Here is a 20,332-nt window from a genome sequence, read left to right as displayed (position 1 = left end):
CACTTACATCATTGTCACAGAGGAAGAGGACCTACAAGTTCGTGATTATACCACAGCACTTTTGAACATGTTGGCTAATTATTTTTATACCACAGTGTGGCTGAGTTCTCAAATCTGATTGGTCAGAAGGTGTACATTTTCGTTGCAGTAGTTCCAGCTATAACATGAATTGTCACTTTTTATATACATTATATATGCTATATGGCCAAAAGTATGCGGATACCTAACCATCACTTGTGTTATTTGAACATGTCATTTCAAATGTACTCTCCTTTTACTGCTAGAATAACCTCCACTTTTCTGGGAAGGCTTTCCACTAGATTTTGGAGCATGGCTCAAGATCATTAGTGAGGTCAGGCCCAGATGTTGGTCAAATTGATCACAAATGTGTTAAGTGGGGTTGAGGTCAGGGCTCTGTGCAGGACACTTGGAGTTCTTCCACCCCAATCTTTGGGGCACCATGTCTCCGTGGAGGTCACTTTAGGCTAAGGGATGTTGTCATGCTGGAACAGTTTTGGGCCTCTTAGTTCGAATAAAGGGAAACTCTAATGCCACAGCATACAAACACATTCTATGCAATTGTCTGCTTCCAAATTTGTGGCAACAAAATGACAAGCTGCAGTTTTTTGAGAGAGAGAGAAAAGGAGAGCTCACTATGTGAATAATAATGACCACTAACTTGCCTTGCAGACATTCCATAGCATTCAATCTAACTGTTAAAATGTGATATGTTCATTAATAAATTACACATTGTAATCATTGACAAATCGCAAGTCGTTGGTACCTAGGCTGTACTGTGGTACAAAAAGAATCTTCTGCTTCACACCACCCCGGCCTGGATTATTTTTGTATAATTGTACGCTTGGTCGTGTGGTGTTCCTTACTTAACAGCAGTGTCCTAGTGTCAGCGCTTTTTCACAGTTAGGGGTAAAGTGTAACTTTTGTAATGCTTTTCTGACATTAGTCACAGCAGGACAGAGGGCTTTGTAGTTTCTCAGTAACATTGTGAGCTGTGTTAGCATCAAGAGAGAACAAAAGAGAAGTGTGTCATTATATAATTAGCAAAAATAATAATCATTTGCAAATGGCTGTGCTATAATAGGACTAAAACTGAGCCACACCTCCTTGTTGTTAATTATCTTGCTATATAATAGCATGTCTGCCTTGTGTTATTCCTTACTTAAATAATCAGCACATGTAACCAGGACACATTATTATTATGATTATGATTATGATTATGCATGGCTTAAGAAAATCAGCACAGAAACTTTGGTTTGGATTATAAGGAAATAAATAAAAATAACGGGCTTAAAGGAAAACTAGCCATCTTGGAAAAGGTAACTATGTCCAGGTGCATTGTGAGTCACTGTGTGTGGGGGACTTGATGCCTTTCTGTACAGGTTCTTGTAGATTTTGCCAAGGCTGTCCTCAAACACTGCTCTGTGGGACTTCCCGGTGTATTTGGCAGCTTTGTTGGTCCAGAATGTTCCGTTATCTAAATGAACAGATGGCTCACCAGGAATAACCCTGCAACATGGAAGCACACAAGTTACATTCTGCATTTAACAAAGTAATTGGTGTTTTACTGCAATGATGGAGATGTAACCTTAGACCAGCAGTTATATATTGTATCAGGTGATAGATGATTGTCCACATAATGGAATTTAACAGACCTACTATGCACTCCAAAAGAATAAGTAGGTAAACTATATTTCCCAGGCTCACCTGTATAAACATTAGAGGAGATTGTACCAAGTGTGTATTTTTATTCATAAATAGATGCTGTTTTTTTGTGATGGCGCCCAGATTTCTATGATCAGCCTGTTTGCTAGTGCATCATAACTTCTGCGCATTCCTGGGTCATATGTATATACCGGTGTTTCCTTTAAAGCATGACCATGTTTTTTTTTTTTTTTAACAAATATTTACTGTTCGAAGTGCATTATAAGTGCTTTATAATAAGTGCACATTAATGCTGCATAAGGGCATTTTCTCCTCATTCCTCTTTTGTTAGGTCAGCCAATGTGAGAAGGTAAGGGAAGCTCAAATTTATTCATTTAATTATTTTAATGACTAAAATCATCTTAGTTTTATATCTTTATCTAGGAAACTTAGATTCGTGTTCCACAACTGTTAGTAATGCAGAGAGATAGAGTAAGATTAAATATAACTCAGTCTGTGCAACTCTACCTGGCTTCTCACTTCAGAAAGTTATGCATTGACAAAATTATGCAGCGACAACGCCACTGTAGAAGTTTTATCATGTGCCTGTGAAACATTACTGGTGATAAATATCTCACCCATAAGTGTGAATATCATATAATCTATAAATGTGTCGAGCTGCACCAAAAGTTCACAGTGCTTATAAAGTATTCACACCCTTCAACTTTCCTCCCACATCTTCATCAATGGGATTTCTTCTCATTCATGTCATATAATAGCAAGCATGAGCAAAAAAAAACAAACATCAGAAGAATTCTCTTAGTCAGGTTTTGCCAGATTCTTTGGCTATTGTTCTGCACAAACCTTTAGATTAGACACCAAAGGTTCTTCTGGATTAAACTATTTAAGACTCAGCTTTTTTGTTCCTGATCACTGTGAAACTGAAATCTGGTAAATCTCTCTTATTGCTTATATATTTTTCATGGTATGTCTTCAGGGATCCTACAGCAGAAGCATTAATCACACTAATAACTAAGACCAAACAATTCATTTGTCCTTAGTATTTTGCTATATATTCTATTTGCTATTTCCCTCAGTATTTTGCTATACTTAAACATTAATCGGGATGGTACTTTAGACATACTGTATGAAGGCACTGAAATGTTAAGGCCAATAAGGAATATTGTATATTAGCTGCATTTAAATGTGAACATGAACAATTCCTCACTGAGATCAATGTCAATCATAACTCCCTGACGCTTGTGATTCCTGAGGCACCATGTCTTGGTGACTCAGTCTGGAGGTGCAACCTTTTCTAAGCAGGACAAGTAGCAGTTAAATATTTTATGAAACCATTTAATTTCATTGCAAATTATACTATAAATTTAAGTTAAGTTAAACCACACAAACATAATAGTATCATTTATATTTACATTTGTTTCTGTTTCATGGGTGATTCTGTTTTCAGTATATTCTTTAGGCATGATGAAATATTAGAGATGATGATACCACTTTGTTTTTTTCTGATACTGAAACCATGATTATTAGCAGATCTTGATGCGCATTGGATATTTTTCTTTAAAACTATTAAGCTTTCATTTTTTAAAACAAATGGAATCACTACAATCTACACTAAGCTGCACTACAGCTATTACACTACTATTACAATCAAAATAATAAAGTAGACATAATAATATAAGAATCCTATAAGTTGTGAGGTGGGGCCTCCATGGGTTAGACTTGTTCATCCAACACATCCCACAGATGCTCGATCGGATCGAGATCTGGGGAAGTTGGAGACCAGATCAACACCTTGAACTCTGTCATGTTCCTCAAACCATTCCTGAACAATTTTTGCAGTGTGGCAGGGCGCATTATCCTGCTGAAAGAGGCCACTGCAGTTAGGGAATACCGGTGCCATGAAGGGGTGAACTTGGTCTGCAACAGTGTTTAAGTAGGTGGTACGTGTCAAAGTAACATGAATGCTAGGACCCAAGGTTTCACAGCAGAACAATGCCCAGAGCATCACACTGCCTCCGACGACTCGCCTTCTTCCCATAGTGCATCCTGGTGCATCTCTTCCCCAGGTAAGCGACGCACACACACCCTGCCATCCACATGATGTAAAAGAAAACATGATTCATCAGACCAGGCCCCCTTCTTCTATTGCTCCATGGTCCAGTTCTGATATTCACGTGCACATTGTAGGCGCTTCTGGTGGTGGACAAAGGTCAGCTTGGGTACTCTGACCAGTCTGCTGTTACGCAGCCCCACAAGCAGCAAGCTGCGATGTACTGTGTGTTCTGACACCTTTCTATCATAGCCAGGATTAACATTTTCACCAATTTGTGCTACAGTAGCTCTTCTGTGGGATCGGACAGGACAGTCTTGCCTTCGCTCCCCATGTATATCAGTGAGTCTTGGGCACCCAGAACCTGTTGCCAGTTCACCAGGTGTCCTTCCTTGGACCATTTTTGGTAGGTACGAACCACTGCATACCGGGAACACTCCACAAGACCTGCTGTTTTGGAGATGCTCTGACCCACTCGTCTACTGATCACAATTTGGCCCGTGGGAAAGTCACTCAGATCCTTACGCTTGCCCATTTTTCCTGTTTCCAACGCATCAAGTTTGAGAGCTGACTGTTCACTTGCTACCTAATATATCCCACCCCTTGACAGGTGCCATTGTAACAAGATAATCAATGTTATTCACTTCAGTTGTTTTAATGTTATGGCTGATCTGTATATATATATAAATTTAATAGAAATCTCTTCATGTTTCTTATATAACTAGTGAAGATGAACTATTTGGCAGTGTGTTGAATCTACTGAATGTTAATCTTGATTAAGTATTTTGAGCGATGGCTGTGTGCACCTGTCAGCTTGTAGCTGGCTGTGACGCAGTGAGTCATGGCAGGAGGGACCAGGTTTATTCTGATAATATTCTCCTTTTTCACTCTGCTCCTCCTGCAAACACGCACAAACACACACAGAATATAATATAAATTCCCATCCACAGTGTCTGTGTTACTTTCTTTTCCTGGTAAACAGGATTACAATCTGCAAAAGTGTGGTAATTAAGTTAAATTAAATTTAAAAAAGAAGACACTGTTTCACTTTTCACAATCACAGCATGCATGCCTGACAAAGTAGATCTTTTTTAAAAATAGATCCTCCTCCTTTTCTCTTTTTAGTTTGGAGTGCATTACATATACTGTATTTACTTTCTCAGCTCGGCAACTGCGGTGGCTCACTCCAACTTTTAGTATCTGAAAAGATTAGCCTATAAGGACAACATTCCAGCTGCAGAGTCCTTCCCCATGGGACACACACACACACATTATGTTTCTTAAAATAACGGAGGATTTGGAGGGGTCTCTGATTTTGCAGTGACTGGAATGTGTGGGAGGTGTTTTAACAGCACTTCTCAAGCCATACAGGAGATTCTGGGTATAAATACACAAATACATCAATGACTGCATCAGACATTCATTTTTGAGGAAAATGTCAGTGTTAGCTAGTGATCTTATGTGATCCTTACAAAGGAGAGCTTGCGGGGAGTGGCATGACTGTGTAAAATCTTCTGAACGCGTCTGTGGATCTCTTGTGATTGTGAGGGACTGGATGGGCTCTGAAACCTGCACAGAAAAGACATGTGCACTGAATTTTTAGTCCTCATCCCCAGAAAAGCAAAATGAGTCAGTGACTTAGCACAAAATGGGGATTTACATGGATTACTTTCCTAGCAATATTGAGTACTGGAAATTACTTTATTCAGATTTTACTTTCTGTTAAGGGTAATGGCAAATTTGGTTGTGAAGAGCAATGAATACAAGATTAATTTGAAAGAGATCAGTGCAAGTATTCCTCACAGCGTGTGCACTCTTTTGTGGCTATAATGCAATACCACGTTAGAACACTAGTCTGTGCTGTGTCCCTTAGAGTGGGGCAAAACTGTTAAAAACACACAGCACAAGCACATCTGCAACACTACACCTAAGACAGTAAGGACCTATGAAGAAAGTACATATGCACACACACACACACACACAAAAAACATATTACAACATGAAATAATAGATATAATAATATAAAATGTATAATGCCTCACCTCTGATACTGTATTAAAGGATAAATGAATAAAACAGACTTCATTTGTAGCTACTAACAAACATCTAAAAATGTTGTGCTGATTTTAATGCAGGAGCTACACTGTTAGAAAAGGGATTTTTAATGATGTTTTAAGGGGTCACTGGATAATTAAGGGTTCTGAGCTCCCAAAAGAGGTTTCTACTGAGAACCGTTTCTGAGGGAGAAACAGGGGAACGACCAAAAGATCCGATTTTTGCGTCTGGAGTGTGTAGGCCTAGAATACTGACTGTATCCTTCACTGTTTATTTATTTATTTATTTATGTATTTTTTTTATTCAGATAGATAGATAGACCGACAGATAGATAGATAGATAGAAAGCAAGGAAGCTCACTAGACAAACAAAGATAAAAAGAATGAAACAGAAAGATACTGAAAGAAAAACAAATAAACAGGCAGACAGACTGAGAGTGAGGAAGAAAGAAAGATTAACAGAAAGTCAGAAAGAAAAACTAAGAAAGACAGAGACAGAGTGAGAGAGAAAGAAAGATTAACAAAGACAAATTGAATTGAAGAAAGTAAGAAAGAAAGACAGAAATTTAAAAAGACAGAATGAATAGTGTTAGAAATGGAAGAAAGAGATTAAAGAAAGAAGGAAACAAAAATTATTAGACAGACAGAAATATATAAAAGACATATAGAAGAAAATAGAAAGAAATAGACAGAAAGAAAGAAAAAGAAAGAAAGTCGGAGAGGTGGCACAGATGAGAGGTTGTGGTTAATGAACCTAATACGGGCTGTGCTTCAGACGGTTAGCTCGGTGAAATGATTAGCACACGAGAAGCCAACTGCTGCAGTGAGGACAGACTGAACTTCACAAAGCATCATTTCATTTCCCATCAAAGACATCCAAAAGACGTGCCCACTCTCTTATTGTCTGAATCTGTCGAACCGGCCTTAATCTGCAGCCTTCCGACTCTGGTCATGCTTTCAATCTAGACAAAAGTATCATACATTTCCTAATATTTACTCGACAATTTACTCTCCGATTTAAAATGCTCTATTGATTTAAAATGTTTGCTCCTGTCTCTGCAGGATAAAAAAAAAGCGGTAGAGACAGGCAAGCAAACAAACATTTGCCGGTTTAGCAGGCTGTTGTTCAGATCAATGACAAGGGTCTCTCAGAATTTATTAAACTGTGCGTCGGGTCAGAAGCATTAGATCTCGCTGAAATACAATCAATAGCCTTTCTCTCTTGTTTTCACACGAATATTTGTCATTTTCTTTTAAGTAATGAACAAACACAAGCGGACATCACATTTCATCCTTTGAAGGTGGAGGAGTAGATTCATCTCGCATATGGGCCAAGATTACAATATAGATCGGTCTTTTTGTGTTTTTGAAGCTTCACATTTAGTCAATAGCACATCATTTGAAATGCTAAGGGGGAGACACTGTAGGGTTGACCATTCAGTACCTCTTATCTGTACGTGGCCTAAAGATAAAGAAAAAACAAAGTAAAGTATAAAATAAAAGCATAAAATTTGTTTTATGCTAAAACAAATCACTGAGATTGTGATAATAAATAAACTAATGAGTAAGCTAATCATCAAATCTTCTGTGCAGTTTGTAAATCTGTCATCAATGTAGGGCCGGGCGATATATCAATATAATATCCATATTGTGATAAATGATCACCATGCCAACGATATCTCAGAAAAGTGTATTTTTTTTTATGTTTTTAATAATTACAAATGAAATGGTACTGAATGGATGATGTTGATTTGATGTAATTGTTTTTTTCCTTAATCTTCTTTGTAGGCACTGAAGAAAAGTATTGTCAAACTCAGTTTAATGTTTTTTTGTTTATTTTACTACTGTTTTGCAAAAAGATTGTAAGCTAAATTATATACCATAATACGCATCATGTATAGTAGAAATGTCTTCAAGTATTGTGATATGATATTTTTGTCATATCACCCAGCCCTACCATCAGTAGCCACCAACTCAGTTGAACTACAACAGACTATTACGGAGACTAAAAGAATAGTATTGTGCCGTGGAGCAAAAAAGTAAAATCCCTGATTCAGTCCTGAGGAGAGTTTAGAAAACCTGTAGTTCAGTTTGTGTGTGAAGCTGACTTTCCTCTCACCTTTCTCTGAGTGTGGAGCGACTGAGCAGTGGACTCTGGTCCCTGCGCCTGCTGGACACAGGGGTGGACTGATAAGCAAGGTTTCTTGAATGAGAGGGACTGCTGAGGAACATTGTGGACTTCCCCCCAGGAGATACAGGACACACATGCAGAGAATGACCTCTAACCTGAAAGGATGAAGAGTTTCATTAACCTATATGGAGATACTAAGTGCTTTAATTGGTTAATTGCTTATTTGTAACTTACTCAAGGAGGTTTTGCTCTGAAGCTTCCATAAAGAACAGCAGATAAAAAACAAAATCAAACCCTTTATGATCAACAATGGCAATATTACTACTTAAAAGCCTAGAAAAAAAAATACCTTACACACACACACACACACACACACACACACACACACACACACACACACACACATAAGGTATATACACACACACATACATACATACATATACATTAGGGATGCATCGAAATGAAAATTCTTGGCCAAAACCGAATATAAAGAAAAACGGCCGAAAGCCGAAGGCCGAATACGTTTTTTCCATTTATTTTGCCTTTTTTTCACCATTGCATAAATTAAATAGTCAAAATGTGCTTTTTACTATTTTGTCTTGCTTTTCAAAGAAAAAAATTACAAAAACTACAATTTCAAAATATTTATTTAACACTGAACATTTTTTTTCATTCCAGCAGGTATAGGCTACCAACAAGGCACAATATAATTTTAAATAAATAAATCAGTAAAATAAAAATATTTTTATGTGGTCATCTTTGAGCCCACCTTGAATAGCCTAGGTTAGGCCTATAACTGACTGCTGAAAGAATTTAACACTCTATAGCCTACAACAAAAATGTGCATTAAAAAGTGCATTGACAAGAGTGCGATAAATGGTTCTATTCGGTTATATACGGCTGATTATATTGGGGATATATACCACTCGCGTTCCTGTACACCTCGCGGAGTATTATAGTAGATATAGGATTTGTCTGCCTGCCCTTAAATAAATATGTCTTTACCTGCTTCCGTACTCTACTCCCTTACGTCTCGCGACGTGACAGAAACATGCTCCGGAACAGAAACAAAACAAACGCACGTATCCACAGCTCGTGCATGCGCGCGTGCCCCCTCATTGAGGTTGTGACATTCGCGCGTCTCACTCTGGTTGCTAGGCTATTTGGTCGCGTCATCAAACACGTCATTGTTCGGTCAAATTTATTTGGCCTTTTCACTTACTCGGCCGAACACCGAAAGTGTATCCCTAATATATATATATATATATATATATATATATATATATATATATATATATATATATATATATATATATATATATATATATATATACACACACACACACACACACACACACACACATAAGGTACTTTACAAACATGCCATTTGTACAATTTAAAAACATTGTACAAATGCCATGTTGTAGTAGAGGAACTGTTCAATGCTGTGTGTGAAACTCACAGATGTCTGGTGGGAGGAGTTTGTTTTAGGTGAAGACTGTAGAGCTGTGGATGGTGTTGGAGATTCAATTAATGAAGAGTTGGGACTACAAGGAACCTGCAAACACAGAATGCAATCAGCTTTCCCTTCACTTCTTAACAAGAGAAGCAATCTCTAGACGTGCAGCACGAGAGCACAAAAAAAACTGACAGTGGAATTATTTATTCAGTTGAATTTGACTTTCATTTAAGAATGATTGACTTTTTTGGAAAGGTTAATGCAAGGAGAAAAACTCTGAGAAACAGTGAGTTCATTTCATCCAACTGACTTATTCCAGGTGCCTCTGTGCCATTTTACCTGGCAGTGATACTACAATTAAACAGGCATCGGACGATTCAGACTTTCATATAAAGAAGTATTCTGACTGAAAAACACACAATTGTTAAATATTCCTTTTTCCATTCATCACAGTTTGACTCTTAAGTTACTTAGGTTAATTGTTGCCCCAGGACTTGCTCAGAAAATGCTAGGCACATTATTTTCCAAAGTTCAAGATTGGAAAATGCCATGTTGATATGACATGTCTTAGATCTGAATCTCGCCTTTCATAGCATGACAGCTTTGATATTTACACCTCAGGACTTGTTTGTGTAGTGAAAACACTCTGAAGCAAACAGGAGGGGAGCTTTTCCTGCACTTTACTCATGAAAGAGGCTGGCAGACTGAGCCGAAACTGTGGTCGAGACCGCAATTTAAATTACTCAGCAGTACTTCTCTTTAAACCTTTGACAGATTAATCATAAGTTACATTCCAAAAAATAATTTGAGTCCAACACATAATTAAGGTTACAAGAGGCAATAATAAATAAATAAGTCTGCATAAGTACAAAAGTGCATTAAACACCGGATAAAGGTTAGAAGAAAGATAAACATGCTGACATTAACTTTCCAAAACTAAAGTGCTGTGGAAGAATAGCCTCTATGCCTCACCACAAAAGGCGGCTGAGGGGCCGTGTCTTTCTTAAAGGTGTAGGGTCCGAGCTGGAGGTGGCGGAGGCGCTGTGTGGCATCGTCAGAGAGTTGACACATCCTACGGTGAGTGTATGGTGATAGGCAGCGGCTCTGTGATGCTACTGTAGGCCTCTGGTAGCCACATTGTTCTGCTACACTTGCCTTTGAGTTTCTACGTCTTACATGACACGTTGAAGCTCCACGTGGCTAAAAAAGAAAAGAAAAATATTCATTTCGCAACATTTCTCTTAGTTGTGCTTTTGGTCTGAGGTTGATCAGTTTTATACCACTGCAGTGTTAAATTCTCAAATCTGATTGGGCGGAATCTTTGATGAATTTTCTATAACAGCAGCTCTGACAGTAGTCCTGGCTGTAATTTAAATCATTGGTTTATATCAGTGCACTCGTTCTAATACTTTGTCGCTTCTAGGGTAAAAATTCTCTTATATGGCGACTTATGGTTTACTAATAAACACAATAAAAATGTTGTTATTTAACAAAGAAAAATACATAATCATTGAAATGGTGAAGCTTGCTGTAAGTAGATGTTTATTTAATGTTTATGGAAAGAGTCTCCAGTGTCAATGCAAGTAAGGGCAAGTCATCAGGACAGGGGACTTTGTGTTTTCCAGATTCTCTGTAACATGACAATTTTTTTTTTTTTTTAACTTCAAGAGCGAGAAACAAATGAGCCTGGTAAGGGAACAACTATTTATAGCTGCTATAATGTAAAAGATAACAGTAATTTACTGGTTTCACAATGATACACAATGTTTTTACAGTTTTTAATTGGGATCCAATTAAAAACTGTCATCTTTGGCAAATTGCTGTGGAATTAGAGGAAAATAATCAACTTCAACATGGTAATGGCATCACACCATCCTGGCATTGATTATTTTCTATTTTGATAGCATATCCCACTGTGCTTCATTGCTTACATAAAGAAGAAACACTCCATTACACTGCCTGTGTAAATTGAACACTGAAATTTGTCATTAAAATGCCAAAGAGAAATACATTTTCTTGTTTTGCATTATTCCCTGAGAGAGCTGTCTGACCCTTCTTCAAATTACATGTTGATAACACATCAAAACACAACTTCTAGCAAAATCCAAACACACGTAGCCTAATGTAAACCTTCTCTTGGTTCCAATCTCACCTTCGCAGGAAAATGACTTCAATAACTTTAATCTCAGCTAACATAATTCTGAGCTCCAATAACTGGGTTCCTGTGGGCGCTGCTTACATAAATACATTTTTAAAAATGTTAATTGCATTTGATGGTCGGTTTCAGACTAATATGATAATGGCATTACATGGATGCAAAAAAAAGAAAAAAACAAAAACAAAGATAATTTAAATGCTAATTGGAACATCCTGGCATATTAAGTAATTTTTAAAAAGCAGAGGGAAAAATAAATCCTGACAGAGATTGCTATTTGAAGAGAACAGATCTAATGGAATTAAAGTCATTGTCCACCCCCACCTCCCCCACATAGGAATAGGAGCTGTGTTTTCCTTTCGTTCTTTCTTGTTTCGTTTCTCTTCTGTCGACGGAGGCACAAAGAGCTCGTTTTAAAGCGCGAGTAGTGCTTGTCTGATGTGATTAGTGGCTTTGCTGGTGTTGGTAACAGAAGATAAAGCCGGATGTCCTTGAAACAACAAAGCCAGCACCAAGAGTAGCTTATTAAAGCAGAAACAAGCTCTGCTCAAATGAACTGCATGCAAATCGCAGAAAAAGCCCATTTAAGAGCATGCCATTTCAAGTCCAAACCAGAAGCGTCCACAAAAGGAACACTTGCACATAAATAGATCTAGAGAACATGACAACAGTACAACTGGAATAGACAAGAAAATTTTATGGACAGGAAAAGAGAATAGGTGCCTGTTATAGTCACAGTCTAGAGTATCGGCAGCATGAGGGGTGTCAGTGTAGAAAAAACTTTAAAAGCTAGTTGAAGGAAAAAAAAAAAAATACATCAGTCCCTATTTATAGCAGAATGAAATTCCTGCCAGGCAGTCCATTCATATCTATTATACATGCATTGCAATTCTTCTCTCTAGTCCACAGAATTCAAAAAATGAAACCAGACAGTTTTTCTAGTGGAGCACATAAATGGATGAGCACTGCTTAAGGATACACATATTACAACCCACTACAATGAGAGATACTAATAGCATCATAAACACAACAGAAATCTGAAAGATATACCATATTTTTTCCCATTTGAGACATTATAAGGTAAATTCTATACTGTGTTCAAGATGCCTTTCAGTGGTAACTGCCGCTAAAAATGTAAAGGATAATTTTGATTGCATTTTTTTATTTTAAAAAATAACAAATAAAATGGGAGCGTTTAAGGAGCCAATCATCAGTCTCATCAATGCAGCTCTCTGTAATTATCTTCACAGAAAAAGCCCATCCTTAGAAGTGCTTTTAAAACCACTGGGACGTCAGGAGTCAAAGAGATGAAACATATATATGGGCAGATAATTAGTTGATTGACAGGGCTATTCTATGTGTCACCATATAATTCTGTAAAAGCCACTTTTCTCATTTCTCTTTTTTAGCATTGCCTTTTAAATTGAAAAGGTTTACAATAATGACTATAAAAATCACCAGAAAATGATATACAGTCCCCTCTGAAACTATTGGAACAGCAAGACCAATGACATTTTTTGTGTTATACATCACCAAAGACATTTGGGCTCGAGATGAAAAGATGGCTATGAGACGAGAGTTTAGGACTTCAGCTTTTATTTCCTGGTATTTACATCTAGATGTGGTAAACAACATAAAACAGAACCAAACCCAAATTATTTGGATCATTGTCTTGCTGCAATTAGCTGAAGGTCCTCCCGATTCATTTGGATGCATTTCTCTGTAAATTTGCAGACAAAATGTTCCCGTAAACATCTGAATTCATTCTGCTGCTACCTGTGAGCCTGTTCCAGCAACCATGCAAGCCCAAGCCATGACCGATGCTTTTTGTCTCTGCAGTTTGGCCTTTCCATCACTTTGGTAGAGCTTAATCTTGGTTCCAGAACTTTTGTGGCTCATCTCTGTATTTCTTTATGAATTCCAATCTGGCTTTCCGATTCTTACTGCTGATGAGTGGTTTGCATCTTGTGCTATGGCCTCTACATTTCTGCTCTCGAAGTCTTCTTTGTTTGGTGAATTGTGATACCTTCACCGCTGCCCTGTGGACGTTGTTGCTGATGTCACTGATTGTTGTTTTAGGATTTTTCTTTACAGCTCTCACAATGTTTCTGTCATCAGCTGTTGTTATATTCCATGGCTGACCTGTTGGTGTCTGTTGTTCAGTACACCAGTGGTTTCTTTCTTTTTTAGGACATTTCAAATTGTGTATTGGCTATACCCAATGCTTGTACAATGCCTCTGATTGATTTTCCCTCCTTTCTGAGCTTCAAAATGGCTTGCTTTTCTCCCATAGACAGCTCTCTGATTTTCATTTTGGCTTATCCTTTTTAACAACAAATGCAGTATTCACATGTGAAACTGAAGACTAAAACTGTAAGACTAAAACTATAACTGTAGATCAGGGGTGTCCAATCTTATCATGAAAGGGCCAGTGTGGGTGCTGGTTTTCATTCTAATCCAGTAGGACCACACCTGATTCCACTTGTTTAATCAGTTGATCTCGGCTTTTAATAGAATCGGGTGTGGCTCCTGCTTGGTTGGAATGAAAGCCTGCACCCACACCGGCCATTTCCGGATAAGATTGGACACCCCTGCTGTAGCTGGGTGATGTATGATGTTCTTTAATAAAGAACAGATTGTAATTGTTGATAAATTGTCATGGTAAGAGGAATGAAACACTTCGGGACTTCAGGTCGTTACCACCGCATAGTTGGTTATACCCCCTGGCAAAAATGATGGAATCACCACACTTAGAGGATGCTCACCCAGCTTTTTTTTTACTTTGTAGCAAATAAACAAAATAACAAATATGATGCAGAACAATTTTTGTTTAATAGCTGAGCATTCTGGCTTCATGAATCATACCTCAAACAAGTTAAATTAAACTAGTTTAATTAATGCCATATTTTTTTTCCAGATCAAGTAGAGGAAAAAAATATGGAATCACTCAATGCTGATGAAAAAATAATGGAATCATCATCATATAAAAAAAAAATAAAAAATCACAATTAGTACTTTGTTGCTCCTCCTCTGGCTTTTATGATGGCTGGAATTATTTGAAGCATGGACTTAGTAATGAAAAACAATATTCTCCATCAAGCTGGTTCCAGCTTTCTTAAATAGCGGTGACAGATCAGCTTTTTTGCACGTCCTGTCGCATTTTATCCCTTATTTATTTGCTTTTTGGCTTCTACTTCTTTAGCTAGTCCATACCGGATTTCGCTGAGGGTTTTTTTGTGTTTTTTTGCAGAAACTTACTTGAATTGGTGAAATCGCAATTGTACAAAATTTGTTTACCAAATTGTTTTGTCTTTCGCAGAGATGTTTGTTAGTAATTGAGACCTTTTAGCTATACTCATGAGCGAAACACGTGAATCAAAGTTGGCTTTAGCCGAATGCATGTACTGATAACGTCACATGATGCATCTTGGCCCAAATCTGCGGAAAATCTGAGGTAATTTTCAAAAATTGCAAACTCCTCCAAATAATGCTTAATTTTGTGTTCATTTCTGCAAATGCAAAATCCTGGAGGGGCTGCTTAGCAACTAGAATAGTTGGGCTATGTTATAATGTGATAATGTAGTATTTAATACATAACGTATCACTTCAAAATTGATTCAAGAAACTTCAAATTGCATTTATGAAGATGTAATCTGTGATTTTACAAGTGATTTTACAAGACTACATTCATTCACAGCTGAAAATACCCAAACTGAGGAACTGGTTTAGTTGATATTCGTCTAGCCCTGCCTATGCTTCAACAATATGTTCATTCTAACTGCCTGGTGTATTCAGGTGTTATAACCCATAGGCTTGCTATATGAACTACAATACCAAAAATGCTTAACGCTGTGGTTAAAATTACAAAACATTAATAGGCAACTGTATGTGCAGGCTATTTGAATGTTTCTTCTATTTTAAGGCTGTAAGGATTGTAGGCAATCAGCATTGAATAAAACTGGTTTATCACCACAATTCATTTCTAATCCCTGTGCCACAACATCAGCATTATATAGAATGTGATTAGGATTTGGCACATTAACTGAACTTGTGCATTAGCATAAGTAAGCATTTCCTTGTAAATTCCATTAGCTGTCAGTGTCCATTTTATTAGAGGAATAAAAAAAATGAAGAATGAAACACAACTCACTGAGACAGCTGGCCGGATACTTTTCATATCACACTCATCAATAACAGACATGGTTGAAAATTCCACTTTGGGTGAAATCCCCTGGGGGAATGAGATAAAAAAAAAGAAGAAGAAAAGACAGAAAGAAAGAAAATCACAAAGTTTAAAAATCATGAAAAGACAGTCGGCAGGGGAAGATAATGACACTCTTGGCAGATCAATTTGCCCAAACAATCTATGTCCTGAAGCAAATAGCAGGAAAATGGCACCAGCTTTTACGATGCGTCAGATATATTCACAGCACACACACAGCACAGTAAGCGGATGAGATACACACCGGGAACGAGGCAGATTTCTTCATGAGAACTTCTCTCTCTGAACCCGGGGTTTGTGGAATCAGGTTAAGGCCTGGATAAAGGAAGTCTCTGGTGTTCTCCGCAAATGTGGCCAGAATTTCACCCTCTGTATCATCGGTCAAGAGAGAGATACACAGTTCCCACCTTAGTACAAGTGCTTTCATGATAGCTTTTTACTGAAACTAGAGCAGTGAAAACAGCCCTTTCATGGCAACTTTTTTTTTTTTTTTTTTTTTTTTTAAACTTATTATAGATAAGGTTACTGTCAACATAGCTTCACAAAGGTGGAATTTTACCTAATTTAAAAGGTCCAAGACCTTTAAGACTGTTTTCAGTGCAGGGGAATACACCATAATGTCATAAGCTCAGTTACAAGCATCACGATCATCAAATTTGTAAATGCTAACAAGACACAAATTCCACTGAAGAAGATATGCGGTAAATCCGGTATTCAAGGCAGTTACCAGTTTATAGGTAACATCAAGACTGATGTTGCACATGCAGGATTGCTTTCTTAATCAAATGTACTGGATGAAAAAAGAAGGAAAAAACAACACACTGTATCACACCAACAAAGGTCTGGATGCTTCAGATTAGGCAGTCAATCTAAAGTCAGGATTAAGCTACAGTTCTGATATGCAGCCGTCAATCTGCAAACAGATAATCTTTACCTGGGGGAACAAGCTGGATGAGCTCCAAACAGGTTGTATCATCTAAAGAGGAAACAAAAGCGTGTATGAGTGTTTATTAGTTATTGATCTGGTGTGTACAAGAGAAAGAAGTGGGGGGACAGATCAAGGCCCTACATAGCTCTTACTCTCCAGATGATCAGCTATATCACCAGGGTCAAATGCTCCTGAGAAGGTCTGATGAAGAGAGAGACGGAGAGACAAAGAAATCATTTAGTTAGAATTCAGTGGCCTGCCTCATCTATCTATCTATTTTTTTGTTTTAAGATTAAATTCCGAGTTCACTTTTGTAGTTTTAAAATTCTTTTGTTGACATGTTGGTCCATTTTCACTTTGGGTATCAGTTTCCTGCCTTACCCATAATGCCATATGACTACCTGCTGATAATAGCACCAGTGGGATTTAGCCATTGCTTCATCTCTACGTAAAGAAAGCTGTGCAGCAGCGCTTCACTCTCACCTGTATACTCTGCTCAAATAGATCAGGTTCCAAAGCTTCAACTTTCCTGCTAACAGCACCACCAGTGCCATCATACTTGTAGATCAATAACTAGCTGAGCAGATTTTCTACCATAACTCAGTGCAATAGTGCTACTACTAATTCTCAGTTGCATTCCTCATTAATAGGACATTGAACATCTCTGAAAAATGGTGAGTGATAAAAGGATCTTGTGCTTTTTTTTGGAAGGCCGGCCACTTCATCATTTCTGGAATTTCTTTCAACTTAGGCATAGTCTGTTACTGGATAACCAACTTCATGCTGTTGAAAAAGTTCTATTTAAGTGTTGATTTGATTGAACAGGGTTTGCAGTAATCAGGCCTGGTTGTGTCTAGTCCAGCTGAACCCCATTATGAATGCAGTTTCATAGATTTGGGGAATTAGTAACTACAGGGGCAAATACATTTTCACACAGGTCCAGTTAGTATTGGATATCTTTTTTGTTTTATCTTAGATTTACTTTGTTTAATCTTAGATTTTATTTTAATTTCTGAAACAATTTAGTACAAGATAAACACAAAAACAGAAGAAATCACTTTTCACAGCACTGTCACTACACTGTCAACGTCCCTGTGTGAAGTCAGAGAGGCACACAGCAGGTAGACTATTCCTTTTATGTGAATCAATTGAATAGGAAACAAATAGTTCATACATAATATTTCACATGAATGTACGACACTATGTACAGTATATCTCAGTTTAACATACAACACCCAGACTGCAAACATTAATCTTCAGGTATTGTCAGTGTTCAGTAGCCAATATGGTTTATTTTATCCACCTCACCTTAGTAAACACCATGCTTTCATGCAGCAGAAGAGGGAAGGCAGAGGAGACACACTTTGTTTTGTGGTATTGTCCCATCATCCGGACGCTCAAGTAGATGTCCTCATGGGATGGTAAAAGGACCCCTGGACAAGTGACCTGAAAAGAGAGAGAGAGAGAGAGAGAGAGAGAGAGAGAGAGAGAGTAATTCAAGCAACAAGCTGGAGTTCCCCAGTTCTAATGTTTTCCCGGCTCCCAACACATCTGATCCAACCAATCAGATAATTAACAGTCGTTCCTGAGTTGAAGTGGATGTGTTAAAGCAGGGAAACACTCAGATGTGCAGTGCAGGACCAGTGGTGGGAGCCTGTGCTATAGATCAGGGATGGTAACTCTGATTAGATGTAACATGGCCATCTAGCAGCTACAGATATTGAAACCATCACCAGAAGATGCAGGGGAAATGGGTTAATAGCTAACTCTTTTACGAATGATCAGTTCTCCATTGATCAGAGAAATTATTTTTTTGTACATGACCCCCGAAAAATGAACGCGATATACTAAACTGAGTAACTGACTACTTAGCAACACAGCTAACGCTACGTTAGCCAACTAGCATTTGTTATTCTATCAGCAAAAGAACACCGGAAACTGACCAAAAGAACTCAATTAATGCGCAATTCGTGCATATTTGTGGACTTACAGCATGGAGTTTTAGTTCCACAGTACATTTCAAAGCTTTTCGTCGTGGTCTTGATCGTGAAGGTTTCCCGGGCGGTGTTAGTCCTCCCATCTTTAACACACTGTTGTCATAGCTGCAGCGGACGCGGTTTCAAAGTTGCTAGTTTGAAACGGGAAGTCGGTCACGTGACGTCAGTAGTGCTGGGACTTCCGTCTCTTTCCAGTGAGTCAGATTATGTGACTCATGTATGGTTAAAGTATGTGGACAGCTGACTATCACAACCATATGTGCCCATTACAAAACCATACACAATAAGGAGTTAAAGGAGAATTCTGGCATATGAGGTCCCTCTTTGCTGTTACAACAGTCTCCACTCTTCTGGGAAGGCTTTCCACTAGATTGTGGGGTGTGGCTGTGGGGATTTGTGCACATTGAGCCACAGTGAGGTCAGGCAGTGATGTCAGGTGTGACCCTTTCCGCTCGCCCGACCTGCCTGATCCATCCTGCATCCCCTACTTCTGGTTGGAGTTCACTTGGGAAATCAATTGCTGCTCCTGAGGATAGCCCCACACACAGCCTAAAGATACAATTGTATATTACTGTGGATGGTACCACTTGAAAACCATGAAGATGGCTTTGGACTGCAATCGATGCAAACAGTTTTGCAATCAAGTCTCTATCAGTGAACAATTGTTTGGAAGACAGGGGTCCCGTTACATCTGGTGTAAACCAAACACCGGATTCCACAAAAAGTGTGATGGTGTGGGGATGCTTTGCTGCTTCAGGGCCTGGGCAACCTGCAATTATTTAGGGAAACATGATTTCTGCTCTCTACCAGATAATCCTAAAGGAGAATGTCCAGTCTTCAGTCGGTAAGTTGAAACTCAAGCACAACTGGATTATGCAGCAAGACAATGATCCAAAGCATAGGAGTAAGTCCACCTCTGAATGTTTTGGAGAGGCCTGGTCAAAATCCTGACTTGAACCAATTGAGATGCTGTGGCAGGACCTTAAATGGGCAGTTCATGCTTGAAAACCCTCCAGTGTGGCTGAACTAAAGCAGTTCTGCAAGGAAGACTGGGATGAAATTCCACCACAGTACTGTGAAAGACTGATCTCCAGTTATCAGAAGCGTTTGGTTGCAGTTATTGCTGCTAATGATGGCACAACCGTATTTTAAGTTTAAGGGAGCAATTAGTTTTTCACATGGGTGATGGGTGTTGGATAACATTTTTTTTTTTTTTTGCTTCAGTAAAAAAATAAAATATTAAAAACTGTATTGTGTGTTTACTTAGGCTGCCTTTGTTTTATGTTGCATTTAGTTTGAAGACCTAAAATTATTTAGTATGAGATATACACAAAAAAAAACACGTTTCACTTTTGATTAGATTACATTATAGCAAGAGTAACAGCACTGCCTACTTGTTAAAAAAATACTAATAAAAAAAGAAAGGAAGAAAGAAAGAAAGAATGGAAAAAAGGGGAAAAAAGTTTTGGGTTTTTTATTTCTAGTTTTGTGACTTTCCAGTCTTACAAAGCCATAATATTATTAAGGTTTCATGTGTCACACGATTTCAATGGCCTTAAGTTTATTTTAATTGGAATTCACAAATTCATGAAGTATATTTTACACTATCCAATGTTCATTTATATTTTTACTATTACATCAACAGCTAACCCA

The 20,332-nt window shown here is 38.0% G+C and overlaps 1 protein-coding gene across 2 annotated transcripts; it reads right to left on the bottom strand.

The window, feature by feature from the left end:
* Positions 1-545: 545 nt before the first annotated feature.
* On the bottom strand, positions 546-18,925 carry spata6 (spermatogenesis associated 6). 2 transcript variants are annotated; one of them, XM_053625308.1, is made up of 12 exons: positions 18,673-18,925; positions 17,991-18,128; positions 16,835-16,883; positions 16,689-16,730; positions 15,999-16,123; positions 15,683-15,763; positions 10,350-10,577; positions 9,381-9,476; positions 7,907-8,073; positions 5,206-5,302; positions 4,540-4,631; positions 546-1,527 (listed from the first exon to the last, which is right to left on the bottom strand). In XM_053625308.1, the coding sequence occupies exons 1-12, from the start codon at positions 18,760-18,762 to the stop codon at positions 1,320-1,322; spliced, it is 1,413 nt and encodes a 470-aa protein (XP_053481283.1). In that variant the 5' UTR covers positions 18,763-18,925; the 3' UTR covers positions 546-1,319. The 2 variants fall into 2 exon arrangements, with proteins under 2 accessions (XP_053481283.1, XP_053481284.1); XM_053625309.1 differs by lacking the exon at positions 5,206-5,302 and having other exon boundaries at positions 1,381-1,527.
* Between the last annotated feature and the right edge of the window lie 1,407 nt (positions 18,926-20,332).

The sequence above is a fragment of the Ictalurus furcatus genome, chromosome 5 (assembly GCF_023375685.1).
Source record: "Ictalurus furcatus strain D&B chromosome 5, Billie_1.0, whole genome shotgun sequence".
Classification (NCBI taxonomy): Eukaryota; Metazoa; Chordata; class Actinopteri; order Siluriformes; family Ictaluridae; genus Ictalurus; species Ictalurus furcatus.
This window is presented reverse-complemented; position numbering and strand designations above follow the sequence as displayed.

Excerpts from the sequence above, each read along its gene's own strand:
- spata6 (XM_053625308.1), bottom strand. The coding sequence starts at position 18,762 with ATGGGAGGACTAACACCGCCCGGGAAACCTTCACGATCAAGACCACGA. Across the intron at positions 16,884-17,990 it reads AAAGCATGGTGTTTACTAAG|ACCTTCTCAGGAGCATTTGA; the intron begins GTGAGGTGGATA and ends TCTCTTCATCAG. Across the intron at positions 8,074-9,380 it reads ACTCCTCCCACCAGACATCT|GTTAGAGGTCATTCTCTGCA; the intron begins GTGAGTTTCACA and ends TCATCCTTTCAG.